This window comes from Zootoca vivipara, chromosome 4, assembly GCF_965207765.1.
Source record: "Zootoca vivipara chromosome 4, rZooViv2.hap1.1, whole genome shotgun sequence".
NCBI classification, from domain to species: domain Eukaryota; kingdom Metazoa; phylum Chordata; class Lepidosauria; order Squamata; family Lacertidae; genus Zootoca; species Zootoca vivipara.
In genome coordinates, this window is record NC_142587.1 from 50030185 (window position 1) to 50055674 (window position 25490).

General features: G+C 41.5%; 1 protein-coding gene across 2 annotated transcripts in view; it reads left to right on the forward strand.

The window, feature by feature from the left end:
• The window catches only part of BRWD1 (bromodomain and WD repeat domain containing 1), a 52273-nt gene that overhangs the window by 18221 nt on the left and 8562 nt on the right, over window positions 1–25490 (forward strand). For both annotated transcript variants that reach the window (XM_035114784.3, XM_035114785.2), the window contains exons 16-39: window positions 256–384; window positions 1282–1507; window positions 2627–2812; window positions 4283–4466; window positions 4993–5086; window positions 7339–7479; window positions 7797–7882; window positions 8402–8594; window positions 9858–9956; window positions 10524–10631; window positions 12013–12137; window positions 12228–12310; window positions 12718–12829; window positions 13440–13501; window positions 14634–14789; window positions 15028–15148; window positions 16221–16346; window positions 17440–17515; window positions 18253–18294; window positions 18476–18610; window positions 20446–20598; window positions 21977–22146; window positions 22886–23115; window positions 24573–24740. In XM_035114784.3, coding sequence (XP_034970675.2) covers window positions 256–384; window positions 1282–1507; window positions 2627–2812; window positions 4283–4466; window positions 4993–5086; window positions 7339–7479; window positions 7797–7882; window positions 8402–8594; window positions 9858–9956; window positions 10524–10631; window positions 12013–12137; window positions 12228–12310; window positions 12718–12829; window positions 13440–13501; window positions 14634–14789; window positions 15028–15148; window positions 16221–16346; window positions 17440–17515; window positions 18253–18294; window positions 18476–18610; window positions 20446–20598; window positions 21977–22146; window positions 22886–23115; window positions 24573–24740 — 3205 coding nt within the window. The remainder of the gene's footprint in view (window positions 1–255; window positions 385–1281; window positions 1508–2626; window positions 2813–4282; window positions 4467–4992; window positions 5087–7338; window positions 7480–7796; window positions 7883–8401; window positions 8595–9857; window positions 9957–10523; window positions 10632–12012; window positions 12138–12227; window positions 12311–12717; window positions 12830–13439; window positions 13502–14633; window positions 14790–15027; window positions 15149–16220; window positions 16347–17439; window positions 17516–18252; window positions 18295–18475; window positions 18611–20445; window positions 20599–21976; window positions 22147–22885; window positions 23116–24572; window positions 24741–25490) is intronic.

The following is a 25490-nucleotide window of genomic DNA, read 5'->3' on the forward strand; positions in this document are numbered from 1 at the left end:
TTGTTATTCACTATCAGAAGTCTCTTGAATATTACAGTTCCTTCTAGTTCTAAAATTGGTGTTCTGTTTGCAGTATTTCTTTGCTGTGTGCCAAGTTATAAAATTAAGATCTTCATATAGACCAACATAGTGCACTGTAGTAAGTGGCAAGTGTTGCTTGTTGTATAGGAAGGAGACATTTCCTCTAATGGAACATTTGTCAATTGACTGTTTTAAAAATAGCAAAATACTTGTAAATTCTGTGTTGTTATTTAGATTGAAGGACAAGGACATGGTGCTGTCTTTGACTGCAAGTTTTCAGCAGATGGACAACACTTTGCTTGTACAGATTCTCATGGACATCTATTGATATTTGGCTTTGGTTGTAGCAAACCATATGAAAAGGTATTTTTTCAGTCTTTCTCAGTTATCATTGTCAGAAAAATTAGTGGTGTTAATAAATGTATCTCATATTCAGCTTTTATTTCTTCTGAGCTTGTTTTCTGATTCATGTGTACTGTATAGTATATAGACAATCAGACTTTAGTCCCAGTTCCAGTGGAACCTGGATTGTTAGGACAGTGCTTTCTTCTGTTCTTGCAAACCTTGCTTGAGAGATGCCTCTGATTTGTTAAATCAGTTTCCTGTTCCGTCCAAAACAGGAAGTGGCATTTGAGTGCTGCTTACAAGTCTAGTTTCCAATCCTGCTTTACAGCCATTGATTAAATCACAAGTCATTTGTTTGGTTATCTTTAGAAACTGTGGCTCCTAATTGAAATCTGCTTTTAATCTGAGCGTATGAACCAGATTGAAGGGGATGAGGAATTGCCCAATCTCATTACTTATTTATGCTTCAACAAACCGCAGTGTGTTAAAGCTGCCGAGTTATGTTTGAACCAAGCCTTAGTCAACTAAAGCTTCATTTGATAAATCTGTTAGAATAAAATTTAATCAGAGGGGTTAAGACAAGGGCATGCTAAAAAAATAAAAATAAAGATCATTTTGACAGAATGGAGGAAGAGGTGGACCCCTACTAGGTGTTAGAAACATTGGTTTGGGAAACACACTGAGTGAACTGTTTAGCTCATTGAAAATAAGAACTATGAAGACCCTCTGCTTCTGAGGAAGTCCAGTGTGTTTGAAACATGTTGGCTGTTCCTCATAAAACTAATAACAGCATTCTGGCACCAGCTAGAGGCCTGCCTCACCCTTCATCCTTTTGGCCTACTCAGTTTACTATAGTATTTAATGTCGTTTTCCTCCCTGCAAAGTTGATTATATTTAAGTTTCATTTCTTTCTAGATTCCTGATCAGATGTTCTTCCACACTGACTACCGACCACTGATTCGAGATTCTAACAATTATGTCCTAGATGAGCAGACTCAACAGGCTCCTCACCTCATGCCCCCACCATTCTTGGTAGATGTGGATGGAAACCCTCACCCACCAAAATACCAGCGGTTGGTACCAGGAAGAGAGAATTGTGCAGATGAGCATCTGTTACCTCAGCTGGGATATGTAGCAACAAGTATGAATGGCAGTCTTCCACCTCTAACTTTGATCTCATGAAAACACAATACAATCCATACTGTAGTCTTAAGTAGCTATGGTGTTATGTTTAGGGTATGCTATGTTAGTTATGTCTTCAACAAACCTTTTGGATTTTTTTTTTGTATTGTGCAACTTGATCGGTTAACAATATTGTTTCTTAATACTCAGTGCTTGTAGAAATTGTATTGAAAAGGAATCAGGTCTTAAAGACAGGCAACATTATTTGTTGATATCTAAGACAATATTTCTTAATCATTTACTTGAGATCTAGGGTAGAAAATCAACCAAGATATAAAATTTTCTAGTGCGCTATTTTGCTGCAGAAATTTTTCCATTTCCTAAATTCATTAGTAGCAGCAAATGCATGCTAATTGAAAATAAATATTAGACAGTGGACAGTTTATATTCATTGACTAAATACAAGTAACATTAATATGCTAATTGGATCACTCTCTAGGGCAGGCTTCCTCAAATTCGGCCCTCCAGATATTTTGAGACTACAATTCCCATCATCCCTGACCACTGGTCCTGCTAGCTAGGGATCATGGGAGTTGTAGACCAAAAACATCTGGAGGGCCGAGCTTGAGGAAGCCTGCTCTAGCAAACTCAAGAAATTCCAGTTCAAAACTCTGGAAAACCCATATCACTCTTGAGATAGTTTTGCAAGTTCTGAAGTAGGCACCAATTTAGATGCTCTCCAAAATTGTAAGAAAAAGGGTTAGGTATGGCCAAGGATACTTTCTCCTGGCTTTCTTTTTAAACTAGTGCACATAAGTTCTAAACTGTTTTTGAACTCTGGAATGTAAAAAGCAGCTTGGAGAGTCTGGAAGGCACCTTCTAAGCAAGAGCCTCAAGGAGGAATTTGAGGGCTTTTCGCATCTCTGGATCCTAGCCATGGCTGCTAAAGGCCTCCATTTCCTATTTATTCAGCAGAGTATTGACTGTTTCAGGATGACTGAGAGAGCAGGCAAAAAACAAACAACATAAAATGTAGAGGATATTTTAAGAGATTGGTCAGAATGGGGTCAATATTCTGACAGTTGTTATTAATTCTGAAATTGCTAAATGTGTGTGCTTTTCATTTAAATTTTGTAAGGTGATGGAGAGGTCGTGGAGCAAGTAATAGGTCAACAAACTACTGACCAGGAGGAACTGGCTTTGGAACCTAGCATACTTGATGGCATGATTAGACATTTACAGCAACAGCAAGACCAAAGAATTGGTTCAGATCAAGACATGCTTCCACCTGGGCCACAAAATGGAGATGAAATAGCTAGAAGAGGTCAGTGCTTGCTTTGAAGATTAGAGGGAAATTATAAACTTTTGCTGCTTACTAGTATCTCTGACATAAAACATACTGATGTATCAAATTACAGGTCAAAAACATACTGATGTATCACATTACAGGTCAAAAAGCCAATTTGGGACACTATCTTGTCTCTCAAAAAATGAGAAATATGGCTGTCTCCATAGTGTCATCCCTATTATATAACTTCCTCCCCTTTGAAACATGACTTGATGCCTATCGTTACTGTTTTCTCCACCTTTGGAAGTTACTAATGTCCAGCTACCGTGTTTCTCCTAAAATAAGACGTGCCTCTAAAATAAGCCATGGCATGATCTTTTAAAGGCAAAAAAAGAGAGACATCCCCCAAAAATAAGACGTGTTGGGGGTACCGGTACCTACCCGACCCTGACGTTCGCGGGACCCTCCTGGGCAGGAAATAGCCGCCTCAACCCTGCTGTGAGGCCGTAGCAGGAGACCCGGGAACTCCCCTGCGGAAGAATCGGGCACGCGCGCAAAAAACAAGTAAGCGGCGGCTGATCCTTCTGGCCCCGATGCCGTCTGACGCCACAAAGGAGCCTCAAATGAAAGGGGGAGCGCGAGCGCTCCAACGCAGCCGTTGCTGGAGTTAGCCCCCAGGCGTCTCCAACCGAGAAGAAGCTCCGCAGAAAGCCCCCCTAGGAGGTCGGAGAAAAGGCAGCTTCGTTGCTGAAGCCGCACACACCGCCGCTCTCCAGCTGATCGGCGGGGAAGTGCCCGCCCAGGCGATGTAGGGGCGGACTTCAAGCGAAAAGCAGGCACAGCTTCCTGAGCGCTCATGGCTTCTCGAGCACTGGCGGGGTGGCCGCGCAGGCAGGGGACTCCCAGCAGCTCAGAGCTGCTGCTGAAGAGAGCGCACACCCTCAGGTGCCGGGGCAAAGTCCCAGCCGCGCCGCGCCGCACCGTGTGAAGCCCAGGGACCCGGCAGCGGGCGTCGCACAAAGCCCCAGGACCCGGCAGGAGCCAGCAGCAGCAGCCTCAGCCGCACCGCGCGAAGCCCCAGGACCCGGCAGCGGGCGGCACGCGAAGCCACAGGACCCGGCAAGAGCCGGCAGCAGCCTCAGCCGTGCCGCGTGAAGCCCTGGGACCCAGCAGCAGGCTCAGCGGGCGGCGCAAGAAAGCCCCGTACCATACTTAATAATGCTGTACCATGCTTACCGGTAATAAAAAAATAAGACATCCCCCGAAAATAAGCTGCGATGTATTTTTTTAGAGGAAAAATAAATATAAGACGTGTCTTATTTTAGGAGAAACACGGTAGAATGCGTAGATACTTTGTAGTAAATAAATACATAAATCTCTTGGGTCATCCAGAAGAGTACTTGGTCTGAAATCTACAATTATTCAATAGAAGATGCAACACGCCAAAGCTATTCGCTGCTGGAATGTTTTTACTGCATGTATTTTATGAATATATCTTTCCTTTAGATTTCTGGAGGCCAAGCTCTGATATCCAGTCCCCTCCTAATATTGGCCTGAGACGTAGTGGTCAAGTTGAAGGTGTGCGCCAGATGCATCAGAATGCGCCAAGGAGTCAGATTGCTACAGAAAGAGACCTCCAGGCTTGGAGACGGAGAGTAGTTGTTCCAGACGTGACACCCAGTATATTTAGGTGTGCAGGCTTACTGAACTAAAGATTGTTATGGAAGCAAGTTACAAGTATTCATACATTTAATTAAAAATTAAAAAATTAGGCATTTGAGAAATATTTTTCACTTGGTTTTAAAGTATCATTTCCTGAAGACATCATTTGATCAGCATAAACATACGTTTCTGGTCTGTTTACTACCAGTTACTACCCTTGCCCTAACTTTAGAATCCAGTTCTCTTTTAACCTTTCATGTTCATACTATTAACTCTAGATTAGAGCCTCTGGGCAGGAGCTATAACACTGCTGTTCTACATGCTACTTAGTTTTATTTTTGTTCTGCTTCTCATCCAGTCACTGTTGCCAAAGACCAGCATTAATTGAAACACTAGCCTATCATTTTTACATAACGGTAGCATGAAACTGGTGTATACATGCACCAGCTTTCCTTCAAACCAGAGTAAGCAACAGAACTGTATACTGTAAGTACTTTACCTTTCACTGATGTGGTTCTGCTTTGTCTGACAAGCATTTAAAATGCATTTTTCAGAAATCAAATGGAGTATAGGGTTGCAAAAGGAGAAGAAGAGAAACGCATATATACAATGGAACAAAAAAGGAAGTTATATCATTCATCAGAAAAGGTAGGAAATGTAAGATATAGAATGTCTTATGAGTAACATGAGGGTACACAGGTTGTTACTCAGAGAAGAGATTTGAATGCAATAGAACTGTGTGCAAAGCTTGTTGAGTGGCAGAGTTGCAGCAGTGAATGTATACATTATTTCCTCAAATCCCTTCTATGCTCTTAAATGACTTCTTCACATTGCAACTAGGAATAAATGTTAGAGTTCCTGGCATCTCCAGTTAGGACTGGGAAGGACCCATATCTGGAACCCTGGAGAGCTGCTGCCAGTCAGAGTAGGCAGTGTTGAGCTAGATGGACCATGGGTCTGATTCTATCCAAGGCAGCTCCATCTGTTCTAATGTAGATACAGTGGTGCCTCGCTAGACGAATGCCCTGCTAGACGAAAATTCCGCTTAACGAAAGGATTTTCTGATCGGAGGTTGCCTCGCTATACGACGAGGTTTTCTATGGCCACCGCTTCGTCTTGCGAAAGTGGCCATAAAAACCTCCGATCAGAAAATCAGGGCATTCATCTAGCGAAACGGGAACACCGCCGCCTCCCGCCTGCCTCCCCCAACATGGAAGGCAACTTCAGAGACGTTCAGAGATGCCTGTCACACAAAGATTGGCGGGCGCTGCTTGTCAAGCCCGGCAAACAGCGCCCGCCGATCTTCGGATCCGTGTTGTGTGACAGGCGGGGGTGGGGGGAAAGCGGAGATTGTTCTCCGCTTTCCCCCCACCCCCGCCTGTCACACAAAGATCGGCGGGCGCTGCTTGCGGGGCTTGTCAAGCCCGGCAAACAGCGGCTGCCGATCTTCGGCTCTGTCCCCCTATGTGCTTCGGCTCAGGGAAGCAGGCACCTGCCCGCCTGCCTTCCCCAAGCAGCGCCCGCCGATCCTCCGCTTCCCCCCCATCCCGCCTGTCACAGAGGGGGGATCGTAGGGGCTTGAGAAGCGCCCTACGATCCCCTCTGTGCGACAGGCGGGATGGGGGGAAGCGGAAGAAAGACCCTCCGCTTCCCCCCCCATCCTGCCTGTCACAGAGGGGGGATCGTAGGGGCTTGAGAAGCGCCCTACGATCCCCTCTGTGCGACAGGCGGGATGGGGGGAAGCGGAAGAAAGACCCTCCGCTTCCCCCCCATCCCGCCTGTCACAGAGGGGGGATCGTAGGGGCTTGAGAAGCGCCCTACGATCCCCTCTGTGCGACAGATCGTTCTCCGCTTCCCCCCCCACCCCCTCTTGTCACACAACACGGATCCGAAGATCGGCGGGCGCTGTTTGCCGGGGCTTGACAAGCCCCGCAAGCAGCGCCCGCCGATCTTTGTGTGACAGGCGGGGGTGGGGGGAAAGCGGAGAACGATCTCCGCTTTCCCCCCGCCTGTCACACAACACAGATCCGAAGATCGGCGGGCGCTGTTTGCCGGGCTTGACAAGCCCCGCAAGCAGCGCCCGCCTATTTTTGTGTGACAGGCAGTGGGGAAGGCAGGCAGGCAAGAGAGCAAGCACCTGCCTGCCTGCCTTCCCCGCCGCCAGTCCCCCGGAGCCCATAGGAACACATTGATTTAGTTTCAATGCATTCCTATGGGAAACCGGGACTCGCTAGACGAAAAATTCGTTACACGAATTGACCCGTGCAACGAATTAATTTCGTCTAGCGAGGCACCACTGTACAGTAAAAGAGAAAAGAGATGATAGCACTCAAAACACCTGAAGGACTGTTGCATAGGTTGCTTGTTCTTTGCTACCTAAGAGATAGATCAAATTGACTTGTTACAGGGTAAATTTAAGTTGAGTACAGTCGTACCTCGGGTTATGAACACCTCGGGTTACGAACTGTGCAAACCCGGAAGTATTTTCACCGCACGCACGTGCGCAAAAGCAGCGCGCACATGCACAAAATGGCGGTTCGGGTTACGAACTGCGACCCGGAACGGATCGTGTTCGTAACCCGAGGTACCACTGTATTGGTAGAAGCTTGGTTCAGTGGAACCAGTTGCCTAGAAGGCTTTGTAGGTTCTCCCATGTTAGAGGCTTTAAGCAAAGGCTGGGCAGCCTTCTGTTGTTGGGGGAGGGGGTTACCCGGCTCTGGATTTCCTACATGAGCAACTGGCTAGACTAGATCACTACAAAGCCTCCTCTATGATACTGTGACTACTTGAATGTTTTTCATTTAGAATTTGACAGATTAGGTTCCTTTTATCTCCTTTCCAGTAATTCGTAGTGCATACTTCACCTCTAACTTGGCTCTTTTTTAATGGTCCTAATTCAGAGTGACTCAGAAGATTCACTGATACAATCCAAGAGAAGGCTTTATAGACGGAAATATGCTTTGTATCAAGCACGGAATAAAATTGAACAATCTGATTCTTCTAGTGAAGATGGAGATGGAGGTTCAGGATTCATTGAACAGGTGACTGCTCCGATTTCATGTTAGTAATTAGAACTAACAGAAATTCTGATTTCCGTTTGTTTTCAAAGTCCTAACATTTACCAACAAAGGCAGGGTAGATACAATTAGTATCAATTAGATACAATTAGCAGAGCCCCCTTCAGTGCAGATAATATAGGAAGCTGACATTTCAGTGATGCATTTTATTGTGTTGTACTATGTAATCAGTTCTTTCTTAAGTATTGTTTTTTTTTGTTGTAGTTTTGTAAATCTTCAACCTAGTGGTGATAAAAGAGAAAGAATGAACAACTCTAAATATTTTCCCATTTTTAATCTAGGACGCAGAAGAAAGTGATGGGATGAATTTGTCTTCCCATGAGGAAGAGTGGAAGAGTGACAGTAGAACCAACAGTGATAGTTCCAGGTAAAATCAGTTTCACGTATCAGTTTGTGATGTTTGTGAGCCCTGGTAGTAGCCCTCATCTTGGAAATAATGCTGTTTGGTGTTTAGCAGCAAATTAAGGGATGTTGAAAAGTCAAACTTAAGAAACCTCCCAGATTGTTAGATTTTAATTAGTACCTTGCAGTAATATCAATGACACACCCTCTATACTGGGATGTTTCTGTGTACTCTGGTGGAAAAAGGGAGAGAGAGGCTATTTCCTCTGCAAACTGTGTTCAGTGCACCAGGAGATGTACTGCCAAGAAGAGGGGAGATAGGTAATTGCCACCTCTTTCAGAACTATATAGTTCCTCATTGTAGTTTGAATGTTTGAAATTCTATGTACGTGACTTTATAGTGTGCCAGTTACAGAACTACTGTTGAAATTAAGTCAGCTCTGAATAATATCCAACAAACTTTAAAACTAGTTCAAGTGCAGTCAGTTCTGAGATCTCTAACTTGGCTGTGTGTGTTTCCCTTCCCCCTCTTCCCCCCGCCCAGTGACTCTTCAAGTGAGTATTCTGATTGGATTGCTGATGCAGGGATTAACCTTCAGCCTCCTGTAAGAAGCTCTCGGTGGAAAACTATTAAATACTGTAGTTCTTCTGAAGATGAAGTACCACTAGGAAAAATGTCTACGCGAAAGAGAAAGAAAAAAAGACGGAAAAAATACAAACCAAAACAGCATGAGGAGGTAGTGATTTTGGTTTTTGTCAGTTTTTAGATACACGCAATCAGTTAATGTGATTTAGATTTCTTCCATGCTTTGAAGACAGTCTAAAAATTATTAGTGTATTTTTATGAATAGATGAGCACAGGAGCATTGCAATCCATGACATAAACATTGTAATGTCCTTGTTGGTTCGTAATGCTATTCCAAACCATGGCTTAAGCTTGAACAAGGAAACATGCTTAAAGGTAATTGCAGCCCTATTTAAAGTGGACCTTAGCCACAGTGATATAAATTTTGGTTACAGCCAGGTAACACTGCTGCAGGGATGAGGATCCTGTGGCTCTCCAGATGTTATTGGAGTCTTCCCATCAGCCTTTGCCAGATTGGCAAATGGTCAGGGTTGTTGGGGTTAAGTCCAGCAACAAGTTGGTTTGGAAAATTTACCTGGTGCAGAATGATACAGCCAGAGCACTTGTGGGAGTTGGACCTTGATATCATATAAGACCTATTCTGTATCAATTGGCTGTCTGTTCATTTCTGGGATCAATTCAAGAAGCAGCTTTTGGTCTTCCAAGTTCTAAATCAGGCATGTCAAACCTGCGACCCTCCAGATGTTTTGGCCTACAACTCCCATGATCCCTAGCTAGCAGGACCAGTGGTTGGGGAAGATGGGAATTGTAGTCCAAAACTTCTGGAGGGCCGCAGGTTTGACATGTCTGTTCTAAATGATTTGAGACAACATTATCTGAAGTGTCGCCTACGTCTGTAAGAACCTGCGTAAGTATTAAAATCAGGAGACCCTGCTTTCTGGTCTGCCTCTGAGACCTGTTAAACAGATGGAATAGAAGGGTTAGGGCAGGCATCCCCAAACTACGGCCCTCCAGATGTTTTGGCCTACAACTCCCATGATCCCTAGCTAACAGGACCAGTGGTCAGGGATGATGGGAATTGTAGTCCAAAACATCTGGAGGGCCAAAGTTTGGGGATGCCTGGGTTAGGGCTTGCCCTGCACCTTTGGCACTCCCTCTTCAGGGATTTGCAAATGACCTCATCTCTGTAAAAACTCTGAAGTCTCATTTATTCAAGGCTGTGTTTGGCTGAATTGTGCCGTACTTGGGGGAGGGGAGAATCATTAGCTGCTCATGGGGGTTTGTGTTTTGTTTTATTTTCATGTGACTTAGAAATTTGTAAACTGCCTTGAAATACAGATTAAAAACCTTTTAAATAAATTAGCAGTCATAACACTGTGTTATAATTTGGGTAATCCTTTATAATTATGCACAGGTGGATGCACCCCAGCAGTCCTGGGAAGTTCAGCCTCCTGATTGGATAACAGATGTCAGACTCCGAAGGTCTCCTTTTGTTCCACAAATGGGTGACGAGGTAAGGGAATTTACACTGAATCTAAGCTTGATTTGGTAAAAGTAGCATATGTCTTGGAAAAGTAGCCATCATCCACAAGTAGCAAGCTATGCTGTGGTGGTGGTGTTCTCTTGTAAGGTTTCTTTAGCTTTTAAAACTACAAGAAGGAGCAGCCACCTAAAAACAGAAGCAAAAAACAGAAAGCAAGCTGGGATTGGGTCCTAGCATGCCAGCTTTCCCCATTCTGTCTTAAAGGGTTTCTGGACCTTGAGGCAGAAGCGACGTGGCTTGTTTGCATGTACAGCTGATGTGAATAGCAGCATATCATACTGTAATTGGTCTTTGTGCTCAGCTTTATGCTGTGAATGGAAGGAGAGTGTAGGAGTGGCTGGTTTCCTTTTCCCTCTTTCCATTCAACTTGGATGACTATGCAATTTTGGCATGGGGGAATTTGTGAGTGAAAAAGCCAGTGGGGTAGCCAACCCCCTGTTAATGTAGCTAGCCTTGCAAGTAAATAGAGAAAATGTTTCTCAGTTAAATTAGTTTTGGATTTCATTCACTGATTAAAAAAAAAATCATTTTTGTTAGGCAATATATTTTCGACAAGGCCACGAAGCCTACATTGAAGCAGTGAGGAAAAGCAATATTTGTGAACTGAATCCTCAGAAGGAACCATGGAGAAAACTGGTTCTTAGGGTAAGACTGGTTCAGCATGGGTGTTTGCATACTACAAAGTACTTTACAAGTCTTCTCATTGGTCCCTTAAAGGAACCAGTAAAGTAGGCAAGGATGAGGCAGTGGTGAGCCTAGTGCACAACATGAGTTGTAGAGCCGGAAATGTTTCAGAAAAAGGGCAGCCCAAATTATGAAAGGGTTGGAGAATCTCCCTTCTTAGTAAAGGTTAGAATGTTTGGGGCTTTTTAGTTTATAGCTCAGGAAGACCTTGTTGCTTGAGGAAGCTTCAGCTGGAACCTGAAGTCCTTTGGCCAACCTCGGCAGAGTCAGTCCAATTTCACAGCAAAATGGGAAGGCATTTCTAATCTGCTTTACCTAGAAGTAAGCCCCACTGAACTCTGTCAGACTTACTTTTGAGTACTCATGCATAGGTTGCACCATACATCTTAAAATAGGTAGCCCTTTTGGCAAAGGGCCACTCGGTAACACGGTTACACAAATTTATGGTGTGACCGCATGTTGAATATTGTTTACAGTTCTGGTCACCTCACTTTAAAAAAAGACAATGTAGAGCTAGAAAAGGCCCGGAAAAGGGCAACCAGATGGATCAAGGAAGGAGATAATGTATATTTTAAAATCAATATAGGGAAAGTTTGATTAGGATCCAAAGAACCACAAGCAGAAAGGAAATGGCGGCGTTCTACTGCAAGGTGTAAAATAAGTGGAAAACACCTGCTGCACATTTGGATTTAATATGATAATAATAATAATTTATTATTTAGACTGTGCCCATCTGGCTGAGTTTCCCCAGCCCCTCTGGGTGGCTCCCAATCAAGTGTTAAAAACAATACTGCCTTCCATTTTCCCCTGAAGTACATTTATCTTAATCTGTTCATTTATAGAAACAGAATTATGCCTGTGCTTTTGAAATGGCCAATGTAGCAAAGGATTAACCCTTAGGAAGCTTAAGCACCTGGAAATGAGTACAGGTTACATTATGTTTTGCTTCTAGGATTGGAGAAGGGTCATAGCTCAGTGGAGCACCTGCTTTTCATGCAGAAGGTCAGTTTCAGTCCCTGAGATCTTCACATAGGGCTGGGAGAGAATCCTAGAGAGCCACTGCCAATCCTTGTAGATAGTACTGAGTTAGATGGTATGACTCGGTTCCTATGATTTGAGTTTTGAATTCTGGCTCAGAAATAAGTTGCCCAGTGGGAAATCTAGTAACATATACCTATCAAAAATCTAAACTTGGGGTTTGTTTCTTCGGGGGGTAAGGTTGTGAACTGTCTTAAGTTTGTGTTATGCCCATTACTGCTGGACTCTTTCTATTCACACTTCATATATTGTGAATAATTGCACTATTATTAATGGGATTCTTTATTATTTGTCCATCTGTTAGGAACAAGAATTGGTAAAAATTGTTGGGATACATTATGAAGTTGGGCCTCCTACACTATGCTGCCTTAAGCTTACCCTTATGGATCACATTACAGGACAGCTTCTAGACAAATCATTTTCCCTCATGTATGTATTTTTTCACTTTTTTTTTTAAAAAAAGCATAATGCAGACAGTCTGAACACATTTGAAGACTAAGTTTTAATTTTTTCTCCTAGATACCATGATATGCCAGATGTTATTGACTTCCTTGTGTTAAGTCAGTTCCATGAGGAAGCACGACAAAGGAACTGGCAACCTGGTAAGTCTATTTTTTTAATACTCCCATGTGCCATCAAGCATTGAAACTAGGAAAAAATGAAAGAGAATTTAGAATGATTCGCTATCTGAATCATGGGCTGGTTTGTTGTTGTGATGGTAAGTTATTTCTTCATAAGTGATAGGAATTGAATTTTAATGTTACAGAATCAGTGATTTTTTTGAACTTTGCAGTAGTGCTTGAATTCAAGAACTGTTATAGATAACATCCATAGTCTACAGATTAAACATGTTGGATCATGTGACTGTCTAATTGTGTTGTGATTGACCATTTGTATTGTGAATGAAACACAGTATTTTAATAGTCAGATGTTGCATGTGCAATCCTAGACTAGTTATTTTAAAAGTTAATGTGGAAGAACTATATAGCATCTCATGTCTTCCTTACAGATGATCGCTTTCGTTCAATTATTGATGATGCTTGGTGGTTTGGAACAGTTCTGAGCCAAGAGCCATATCAGCCACAATACCCTGACAGCCCTTTTCAGTGTTACAGTGTTAAGTATGTGTTTTTAGCATGGTTATTTGAGTTTGATATTGAAAGCTGCCTTAAAAACAAAAGAGCATTCATACTTTAACTGCTGTTAGTAATCTTTCAAAGGCATGTTGGTGTTTATAATGAACCTAAAGAGGAGGAGGAAAATAAACTCTTAAGTTTACCTTTTCCTTTTCTTCTTTGGCTTTTGCATTAAGCAAGAATGTAGATGCAGAGGCAGGCCACAACACCAGCTTCACAGCAGCGGTGTCACTATCACTTATTAAGAGGGAGAAGGACTTGGAGGTTGGGGCTGTGCAGGTATATCACCCAGAGCTCACCCAGTGCTCCCACCAGTGCATCTGCACTGATGTTTGTACGGAGCATGTAAGAGAAAAGGATTGTGACTCTCTGAACTTAAAGAGTGGGAGGGTGTGGAGCAATATAAACAGGGAATTTTAAATATATTTTGTTGTTCCCTTTCTGTAATTCATTCACCATGAATGAGCAAGTTTTCTAAAATCTTTTACCTTAAAATATAACATTAAGTCTGATCATTATTGGGGATTATTTTCTGTTTGAAAATACCTTTACGTATCTTTAAAATTTATTTTATTTTTGCTTATTTTTTAAATAGATGGGACAATGGTGAAACTGAAAGACTTAGCCCATGGGACATGGAACCTATTCCAGACAATGGTATACAAAAATCAGATGATGTCATTTTTTTCTTGTTGAACAAACAGACAATAAATGGGTTAGGAGGTCAATAAACAATTGTGGGTTTGTGGGCTTTTGTTCTTCTGCTACTACCTTTCGGGGAAGATAGATGTGAGGGTTGGGCAATGCTAGTTTTTCAGAAACCGGTGATTGAGATTCATGGGCACACCAGACAAGTGTCTGCCTTTTTGTCCCTGAGAGAGGGTAATCCACAAAGTTATGCAGTGATGAGCCTGAAAACAAATGTGTGCATGAGTTTGCTGTGCTTGCAGGTATATTGGCATTAGATCTGGCTAGTAGATTTTGTGAAGCATCACTCCTTGTCAGCATGTGTGCTTATCCCCCTGATCTATAAGGAAGAAAATTTCCTGTCTAAACTAAAGATTGGCTATGGGGTCCAAACACATCCCATATTTGCTCAAGATGGAGCTCCACCAGTAGTTATGCTTTGCAATTATTTAGCAGGTAAACAGGTTTTGTTTCAATAGCCAGATTTATTTTACGTAGGCTAGAGCAGGGGTGCCCAAACTTTTTTCGAAGAGGGCCAGATTTGATGAAGTGAACATGTGTGAGGGCCAACCACAGTTGTTTAGCTTTTTTTAGGATTGAAGTTGTTGAGCTTTTTTATAATTTTACCCCAGGACATATACTGCCACGGGGGCTAGATTAAATCGATCAGTGGACCAGATTAGGCCCCCGAAACAAACTTTGGACATGCCTGGGCTAGAGTTTTGGAGAAACCAAGCCCTGGTATTACTTTATTTTACTGAACTAAATAACAGATAATTGGACACTGATGTGTTGCCTTGCCCTTTAAGGAAGTGGGCAGCTTACATTTTAGCTGTTGCCTCTATACTGTACCTAGTCTTAAAACAAAGGACCTGTTGAAGTATTTACAGAAGTCCAGATTTAATTTGGACACCTCTTTTAAGAGAATTGATGTTGATAGATCTGAACCTGGATATTCAGTGAACAGAAATCAAACTGACGTTATTGTCAAGTGCCTGGCTACCTCTGACTTTAAAAGTTTATATAAGAAGTGTAATTTAATAAATTTACTGCATTTTGTTTTGTTCGCCTAATGTCTCCTGTATTTCTGGAAAATAACTAGTTGATCAGCCTGTGGAACTGGGAGCTAGTGTTTCTGTGACTGCGGAAGAGATGGCAAAATTATTATACAAACCTCAAAAGGGAGAATGGCAGGGGAAATCCCAGAGTGAAGAATGTGAACGGATTATCCGTGGAATTGATCAGCTTTTGGCACTAGGTATGTATCTAGAAATCTGGTACCTTTTCCCCATCATGTTTGTGTAGTGGATTAAAAACTTTGGATTCCTATTGCAAATACTCAGACCGTGTTCCAGTCTGACAAGTTTTCTAAAAGGTTGCTTAATCTGTTTTTAATTTCTGAGAGACTGTATGTAAATCTGTGATGTATGTAAATTAAATACATTAATTTAGATGCTTCAACTGTTGTTGTTATTTCTTTATTCATTTTATTACAGATATTTCAGCAGCATTTGCTGGCCCAGTTGATCTGAATAGGTATCCAAAGTACAGTACAGTAATAGCTTATCCAACAGACCTTTGGACTATCAGAATGAGACTTGTCAACAGGTTTTACAGGTTGGTCTGAGACTGCGCTAGAAGGATGATAGTATATCTGTCTTATAAAATTGCTGAAAAGTTAAGCCACATGTAATATTGCATATTTTGGAAATCCTTGATATGCTCCTTTGCTGAGGTACAGTTGAGATGAGGCAACATTATAACTTCAGTAGGAATTGGATGTTTACTACCCTTAAAATATGGCAGACTTTGGGTTTAGCTGCAATACCACAGTTTTCAGTATTTCTAAATAGCTTTTAGTTACCTATATTAAGAATTTAGCGTAACGTACGTAGTTCACCTCTTATGCAAGGGTTAGGTTCCGGAGGTCCAAGTGCATGCAAAAAAACAGGTAAAGCTAGGAAGCCATAGAAAAGGGCTCTCTGCAAGGTGGATGGCTTCCCTGGCCTTGGGAAAGTGATGCAAGGGCTCTAGGACCCTACGAGAACCATTGTGCCGCCTTCCCAAAGACAGGTAAGCCTGCAATCACAGAGTTGTGTGGGATAGGTGGGGAAAGGGGATACATGGAGAGTGGGTTTCCCCTTCATTCATTCATTCATTCATTTATTCATTCCCTACCCACCCATGCAAAGCTGTGATTGCGAAAGATGCAGGTTACCTAAATACAGATGCCTGCCTGACTGAATCTTTCCTTTCTAACACAGTGAGGAAAAAAGTTGTATATGGGAGGGATTTTCTGGTGGCTTGAGTGAAGAAAGGGTCACAGTTGTACTATCAAGAAATAGTGGATACAGAATATTTTTCATGTAACTGTGATAAAAGTAAGCGCAGGGTGGGTGGTGATGGAAATGGGAAATAATACTTTCAGAGGTTTAAAAGTGTGAAGTGTGAATGGCACTGGTGCACTTTTGCATGAAATGATCATTGTTAAAGAAACTATTATATTACTGACATGAACATGGAGTATGTCTGGATTCAGCAAGAAGCTTGTTAAAACTCCATGATAAATGAAAAGCAATATTTTTTCCACTTAAACATTTCCAGTTTTAGTGATTGAACATTTCCAGATCTAGTTGTTGCATGATACTTTTCTCCTAATTAAAACTAATTTGTTTACTATTAAACATAGGAGGCTTTCTGCATTGATTTGGGAAGTAAGATGTCTTGAAAGCAATGCTCGGACTTTCAATGTGCCCAACAGCACTATTGCTAAATCTGCTCAGAAAATCACAGATCAACTCTTAGAATTCATTAGGTAAGCAATATTTCAGGATGAAATATTTTTGGTTTTTTGTTGTTTAAAAGGAAATCAGAATTGTCTTACTTCTGGTCATTGCTTATGACCATGGTTTACATGTCAATGTTCAGAATAGATACAGTATTCACAGAAGGCTCTTGCCTCAAGTGGAGGCTTCTGTAAACAAGAAGAGGAAGGGAAACAATTTTTCTTTGCTTTGCTTTTTTCAAATTTTCCCCTTTTCCTGGCGAATTAGCCACACAGCCATTTCAGGATTCAAGTTTCTTTAGCAGCCCAATCAGGAAACTTCTTTGATTATCTTAAATGTTCCTCTTTTCTCTCTTGCCATCTTCTCAGCTTCATTTTCCTGCCAGCTGGGCTCATTCCTTCTCTTTCTATTGTGTGCGCTAATTGCTTCATTCTTCTTTTTGTCAGTCTCTTTCCATTGCCTTTTCTCTTTATGGCATCTTTCTTCCTTTTCATTTTCTATCCTCTGGTAGGTCCCAGCTGTGTGGCTAGTTTGCCATGAAAATGGAATGTTGGTCACCATGAAGGGGCCTTTTCTGACAGACAACATCACACAGCCATGCTGCAGCCTGTAGTAATTTGCTCACTGGTACTGCACAGGACTGAAACACAAATTTAAGACAAATAACAGTACCTATTTTTCTGGTGCTGTGGTTCAATTCTAGAGGTATATTAACTGAGAAGGTCTTTGCAGCTTGGCCAGAACAGAAACTGAGAAGACTGTGAGAGGGAAGGAGTAGTAGTATTTAAAATAATTCAGAGGTTTTCTGTGAGGACTCCTAGAACAACATGAACCCAGCAGTGGTTGCTGTGTTGTCTACCAGAAAAGGCCCTTTCACAGTAACTGAGCAACATTCCATTCTTTTGTAGATCCATTGCCACCTCCTACACTATTTCAAAGAGTCCCTGAACCCTCTGAAGTAGATTCATGAGTGTGTACAGAGGACTGAACACAGAAATGGAAATCTGCTAAAATCACCCTGTTTTTCATTCAAGGTGCCTCTAAGGGCATTAAAGAAATTTCCACAAGCGAAGGCAACAGAACAAGATACAACTATTGTAACATTACATTTTTATTTTCCAGGAATCCAGATTGTACAGATATTTTTGAGTTGTGCATTGCAACTAACAATGGGGACAGCATTGATCCTGATTATCTGGTAATAAAACCTTATTTTTATCCTGCCTAGATAATTGCTAGCTCCTCCCACTTCAGTGCTATTTTATTAAGCCCTGCCCTTTCCCTTCACCCTATTAATAATAGTAGAGTAGGCTCAGACTTGTAAGTTCATTGAACAGCAGGATGGTGTCTGGCACATTTTCTCTAAATGACAACTTAAGACCCCAAATCCTCAAGTGGAGCTTTCTAAGAAAATATTGCTGTGTAGAGTTCCATTCCAGTTACTTCTATTCAACTGCTTCCCCACAATAGTTGGATAGCATTTTTGTGGGATGGGAAGGGCTGGGTATGTGGATCTGCTGATGTCCAATCCAGCTACATTAAAATTTTGTATGGGCAGTTCTCACTTCTGTATCTGGGGACATAAAAGTCAGTATGAACCTGAAAGTGTCCTATCTAAACAATGTGGTTCTCGATCCTTTTTTATATCTTTGCTGTGTCCTGCCCCCCACCCCCATCATTTAATATTCTGTGGTCATGGGGCCGTCATTGGGGTTTCTGCCTCCTTTGCCTTGCCTTAGGTTTCCCCCACAAATACTTTATACCTTGAGGGAGTTCCCTCTTAGGTCGTGATGGTGTTTTGTAAAGATTTGTTTATATTCTGGAAACCTCCAGAGTCTGATGGTGAGTAGTTTTGGATAGAAAAGCACAGGAGCAAAAATCTGAATCAGTATTTGAACGAACACTCTTGATGAACATTTCTGGTCTGTTTTGTAGGATGATGAAGAGACCTATGTTCCTAGAGCATCTTCGAGAAGAGTAAGTCTGTTTACCTTGACAACAACCTTTGCCCAATCTGTGAGATAGTAGCTGGATTTTTCCATGATACTCCTAGGCATTATACAGATGAATGCTAAATGCTGTGTCCCAGTCTATCCTAAATGTTTGGCAGCCAGTTCTTCCATTCTACATTTAGAAATACTGTATTTCTGTTTTAAAGAGCCGGGGCTTGAAGAGGAGACTCAGCTATGATGAAAACACTTGGAAGAAGCAATGTATGGAACTTGTTAATCTAATTTTCCAGTGTGAAGATTCTGAGCCATTTAGACAACCTGTTGACCTGGATCAATATCCTGTAAGTTATTCATTGACATTCATTTCATATTGCATTTCCAGCATCCAGTGTTTTTTCCTATTACTATGAAAAGAAATGGGTAAGAGTTTTCTTGAGTAGCTTAGGATGAGAGAACCCACACACTCCAATGTCAAAGAGTTCCATAATTATTTCCAGGGTGCTAACTGTTAAAGTGGCAGGACACCTACAGATCAGTCAGGTGGAATAGTGACTACCATTTGGCTTTATGTTAACAGTGACAATAAAGTAAAATAGAATTTGTGTCCATCATATAAGCAGGCTTTGAAATCTCAATCTATCATATTTATTCAGAGTACTGGAAGGCCTTGAGTATTTCATGGACATTGATTAATGTCAGTTTTTGATGGTTATTGATTTAAAATATATCCTGCTTTCTTCAATATATCAATGTGATTAACAATAAAATTAAAACAATTATAACACAAAGCAAAACCATGCAAAACCAGTAAAATGAACTGAGAGAGAATTTAAAAAAACTAACTACATCAAGACAGCATTAAAACAATTCATTTAAAACTGAAAATGAAGTTTTTAGTACTTTAGGAGGGAGCTTAATAGCTTGGGTGCAGACAATAGTAAGGCCCTCTTTGTGGTCCAAACAAGATGTGTGTTGAGACATATGAGAGGATCTCTGTTGAAGATCATGTTAGGCAGGCAGGTTTATACAGGAAAAAGCATAATGACTCTGATTTAACTTTATCATACCCAAAAGTGAACCCACTAAAATCTATGGGGTCAACACTGAATGTGATGCAACCCATTGGGAATATTAATTTCCAGGCCTGTCTAGGCCTGCTAATATTTTTTAATGTTTACAATGCTCCTTCAGATATTCTACAAAATTAGTTCATTCTTTTTGTCTTAGGCCTATGTCGGAGGGTCGTCGTGGCTACTCTAGAGTAACTCCGCCTGAGTCCAGTTTATCTTCAAAGAAGTCTATTGTGCTATTTATTTACAGTGTAGAGACAGCTTAAAACATGACCTCTCATCCCGAATCAGAATCTGGCAATGGCGTACGTCTGTACGCCAGCAAAGTAGTCTCAGCACCCCAAAACGCCACCCCCTTGACCTGTGTTGCGGTGCTCTCCTTACTTCTGGCGCCGAAAGGAGCAATGCCCTTTCAGCTTCCTCCCTCAGCAGTCGGTTCCCTGGCTCTGCAGTATCCCCAAGCGTCTGCCTGTATCCCTCTGCCTCCGAGCTTTCCCATTGTCCCTCACTCTGATTTCTCTCCCCCTCTGAGTCTCTTCCTCACCCTCTGGCTGCTTCAAAACCACTGGTGCTCTCTGTACTTGATGAGGTGGACGTTAGGATGATGGGGGCTGGCTCCCTGTAGGGAGTCCCCCTTACAGCCTAGAATAGCACTGGTGATATAATTAGGGTAAAATTTGTAATAAGGGAGATGAATAAATAAGATAAAGATATACAGACTCAGAAAAGATAAGAGGTAATGATGGGAAACTGGGGAGGAGGGTGGGGGGAAGTCTGGGTGTTGAGAACCTCCAAAAGATAATGTTTTGTTGTGTTGATATGTAAAACGTAAGCAAATAATAATAATCCTTAAAATATTTAAAAAGGGAATATTAATTTCCAAATCTGTGTTCAAGATGCATGGCCAAACTTGACAATTATAATTGCTTCTTTTCAGTCCCTAGGAAAATGTATGTTAGAGTCACTGGGATCATTTAGCACAAAGTGTTCCTGTTTTGTTTTTGTTTTGTTTTAAATGGATTTCAGGTTTACATATCGGTGTATAAGAAACTTCACCCCATTCCCCACATCTTAAATAGTGGAGTTATTTGGATGTCTTTATTTAGGACTACCGGGAAATTATAGACACACCGATGGACTTTGGTACTGTGAAGGAGACATTAGAAGCTGGGAACTATGACACTCCAATGGAACTTTGCAAAGATATTAGATTAGTATTTAGCAATGCTAAAGCATACACACCAAACAAAAGATCCAAGGTAATGTTTCTGTGCCATTTACCTAACTTGTCAAATCAAGGGGGAGAAAGGAAGAAAGCAAGTGTCCAAACAGAAACTGATCACCCTATCATATGTTATATAATTGCAAATCCTGTCCCTGAATTAAAGGCTGCACTCTAATAATAATAATAGTAATAATAATAATAATAATAATAATAATAATAATAATAATTTATTTATACCCCAATTTATACCCCGCCCGTCTAGCTGAGTTTCCCCAGCCACTCTGGGCGGCTTCCAACAGAACAGAACATTAAAACGCAATAATCTATTAAACATTACAAGCTTCCCTAAATAGGGCTGCCTTCAGATGTCTTCTGAAAGTCTGGTAGTTGTTTTTCTTTATGACATCTGGTGGGAGGGCGTTCCACAGGGCGGGTGCCACTACAGTGGTACCTCGGTTTATGAACACAATTGGTTCCGGAAGTCTGTTCATAAACTGAAGCGTTCATAAACTGAAGCGAACTTTCCCATTGAAAGTAATGGAAAGTGAATTAATCCGTTCCAGATGGTCCGCGGAGTAAGTGTTCATAAACTGAAGCAAACTTTCCCATTGAAAGTAATGGAAAGTGGATTAATCCGTTCCAGACGGGTCCGCAGAGTACTTAAACTGAAGCGTTCATAAACTGAAGCATGGGTGTAATTGGTTCCGGAAGTCTGTTCATAAACTGAAGCGTTCATAAACTGAAGCAATCTTTCCCATTGAAAGTAATGGAAAATGAATTAATCCGTTCCAGATGGGTCCACGGCGTTCATAAACCGAAAATTCATAAACCGAGGTGTTCATAAACCGAGGTTCCACTGTACTGAGGAGGCCCTCTGCCTGGTTCCCTGTAACTTGGCTTCTTGTAGTGAGGGAACCGCCAGAAGGCCCTTGGCACTTGACCTCAGTGTCCAGGCAGAATGATGTGGGTGGAGACGCTGCTTCAGGTATACTGGACCGAGGCAGTTTAGGGCTTTAAAGGTCAGCACCAACACTTTGAATTGTGCTCAGAAACGTACTGGGAGCCAATGTAGGTCTCTTAGGACCGGCGTTATGTGGTCTTGGTGGCCGTTCCCAGTCACCAGTCTAGCTGCCGCATTCTGGATTAGTTGTAGTTTCCGGGTCACCTTCAAAGGTAGCCCCACATAGAGCGTATTGCAGTAGTCCAAGCGATGGTCCTGTGTTGTATGTAGTAGAAAGTACAGTTAGTTCATAAATCTCTTATAATTTATGTTCACTGCTTGAATATTTTATATTAAGCAGTTTATAAACTCTTAAAGTAATAAAATTTTACAATTGGATCGATCACCAAATGCAAATGGCTTAAACTTTTTTTAAAAAATTAAAAATTAACCTATTTCTTTTGCAATCTAGATATATAGTATGACATTGAGATTATCTGCACTGCTTGAGGAAAAAATGAGTAGAATTATCTCTGACTTTAGAACTGGACAAAAATACAATGAAAGATTGCGGAGAAGTCAGAGGCACAATAGGAAGCTTCAAAGTCGAAGTAAATTACAGCAATCTACCAAAACACTCAGGTAAATCTTCTTAAATCTGAGCATATTCTTCATTGGCAAAATGAATAATGATACTTCGTAGAGCATTCCTGAGGCCAGCTATTTGAGGATGTGATTGAGATGCGAAGATTGCAGTCCTGTGATGCACCCTTACCTTAGAGGAGAAGTAAACAGGCATAGGTTTGTGCTGCAAGATAAACAATGTAAATCAGTTCATCTGATTAACTTGAGGTTTTTGACTGATGGAAGGAGCATAGTTTCAGTGTGGTTTTGAATACTTTCAAAGATTGTGCAATGGGAGTTGACCTCCGCCTCCCCCTCTCCCCTGAATACTCTCAAAATCTGCTCTGGATTCTGGTGTATAGTGCTTCTCACATGTTTGATACCGTATGTTGAGGGACATACTACTATGTTGAAGGACATTTCTGTTAAAATGAGCTTTCAAGGTAATTTCATATTAAAATAATATAAAATGCCAACAGAATAAAAAGAATTTAAAACTTAAAAATATATATGACAAAAGAGCAGTGCTGCTATAACTGGTTAAAAGGTTTAAATATGATAAAAGGAACATGTACATTGCTATGTTATAGGTCAGGCTTTCAGCTCAAGTACTTTGCAATGATTGTGTTGCATATTAAAATTAATACAATCTTAGAAGCATCTTAACGAGTGGGAAAGTACCACTGAAATAAAAATTAATTTTATAAAATGCGACCATATTTATAGACTGCATATTATTTTCCTCCTGTTTGTCAAGAAATGCAAAGCAGAAGCAGTGTAAATCTCAGGGTAAAATTCAGTCTGAGCCAGAAGATTCTTCTAACCAAAATACCTCAAGCAGAAAGTCCTGTGTTACAAGCCATAAAATGTATGCTGGCAACTCCAGCCGCAGTGTTGCCGGCATATCTTCTGATTCAACCTCATCGTTTGGGAAAAATGCACGAACAAGAAGCACAGCTGTAGCACACAGTTCTGCATTGTCATCAGGTGAGTGATCAGTTTGTGGGGAAATGGTTAAAATAAACTTTTCTCTCTAATTGTAAATACACCCTTTGTCTTGCGGTTTAAATTTGCTCTCAACTCAAGCAGACATAATCTTAATGATTTTAAGGTAATCAGACCATACAAAATTCTGTCGTCATTTTCCAGGTATTCTTACCTTTGGTATATTGAACTTCTTTTTGTGAACTGTAAAGTGGAAGTGGAGCTTCACAGTTCTTAAATGTATACTTCTGCTTTATTTCTTAATGTACTTTTGACACAAGCTTTTGGCCATGTTTGCTGAGCAGATGGGAGCTGCTTTAGAACAGGCATGTCCAACAGGTAGATCGTTATTTACCGGTAGATCACTGGACGTCTGCAGTAGATCACTGGAAGATCATTTGCTCCCCTCAAAGAAGCTGAACAACTATGGCTCCCCTAAAAAACCCTCAACATTTTACCTCCTCCCTGAAAAAAAAAACCTCAGCGACTTTGACCTGAACCTCCAAAAAGGGGGTAGATAAGTTTTTAACTCTGTGAGTAGATCGCAGTCTCTTGGGAGTTGGCCCACCCCTGCTTTAGAATGTTGAGAATGGGAAAATAGAATTTGATTGACTTAAGAATACCAAGAGTAATATGGAACAGTTTGAACGCATTGTTGTATCTGCAGTTCCTAGACATTAGAACTGAAGTCTGTGATCATCATCTGAGGCCTTTCTTCATGTGCCCCCTCCACGAGAGGTCTGGAGGGTGGCAACATGAGAATAGATCTTTTCTGCAGTGGCTCCCCATTTGTGGAATGCTCTCCCCAGAGGGCCTCATCTACCACCTTTATTACATATCTTTAGATGGTAGACAAAAGCTTTTCTCTATAACTAGGCACTTTGATTAAACAATCTAAAGGTAAAGGGGCCCCTGGCCATCAGGTCCAGTCGTGTCCGACTCTGGGGTTGCGGTGCTCATCTCGCTTTAAAGGCCAAGGGAGCCGGCGTTTGTCCACAGACAGCTTCCCGGTCATGTGGCCAGCATGACAAAGCTGCTTCTGGTGAACCAGAGCAGCGCACAGAAACGCCGTTTACCTTCCCGCAGGAGTGGTCCCTATTTATCTACTTGCACTTTCGATGTGCTTTCGAACTGCTAGGTGGGCAGGAGCTGGGACCGAGCAACGGGAGCTCACCCCGTTGCAGGGATTCGAACCGCCAACCTTCTGATCAGCAAGCCCTAGACTCTGTGGTTTAACCCACAGCGCCACCTGGGTCCCTATGGCCTTTAAAATGTGTTTGTGGATGTGGGGTTATTGGTTTGTTATTTCTTTGTGTTCTTATTTTCTATTTTTGTGTTGTAAACTGCCTTGTGATCTTCGAATGAAGGACTATATACAAATAATAATAATAATGTATCTTTGAAGAAAAGGGGAAATATATTTTGAAGTCTTACTAGCATACAATTATTTACCTTTCCAGAAAGTGAGCTGGACCACTCAACAACTGCTTCATCTTCAAGTAGTTCAGAGGAAAGCAAAGAAAGTTCTGCAGAAATCTCATCCCCTGTAGTACATAATGGAATATCCAGGAAAAGGAGAAGTGATTTCAGAGTTACTAGAAACAGAGTCTATCAGCAAAAGCAAATGGGTAAGAGTAATTCAGCTAATGTTCATTGCAGAAGTTGGGTCACTGCTTCCATTATTCCCAAGAATATAGTTGTGAATTTACTTTGAAATCTATTTTAGATTGGCCCAATTGAGATCCTCAAGGTAATGGCCACAAAAATAAAAGAAATATAAAACCAGCACATAAACAATGTTTGTAAACTATCAAGAACAATAATATTAAAAGCAATAATCCTGGTAGTTATTGCAGATGCCATAGTGCACAGTAGTATACAGTTGCTACTCAAATGGTTATCCAAAATATTGAGCTTTAACTAGCTTTCTAAAAATGCAAGTAAGTCTGGCAGGTCTGCCTAGGGAAAGAGCTCCATGGTGGAAGTGCTGAGAGCCAAGCCCCATCAGATGATTTGAAATCTTGAAGTCATGCAGTAGGAATTCCTTGTAGTAACCTTGACCCAGATCCTAACCTTCCATGGGCCATCTTGATGGGTTTGTTTTCAGGCATGGTATGGATTCAGACAGTGTTGCCAAAAGATCTTTTCCTTTGCAAAGACCATCTGTGGAGGAAAAACATCGCTTTGAAAGGCATGCTGTTGGCACCAGTCAGTTGACTGGCACTGTCAACAACCCCTACTTGCCAAGGAACAATTGGGGGCACACTTTAACTTCCTGACTTAGCAGTCACACATTCACCTGCCCCATGCCTGATGTCACATGTGACATATGTTTGGGCAAGTTTGTGTAATTTGAGGAAAACTGATCCCCACACCTA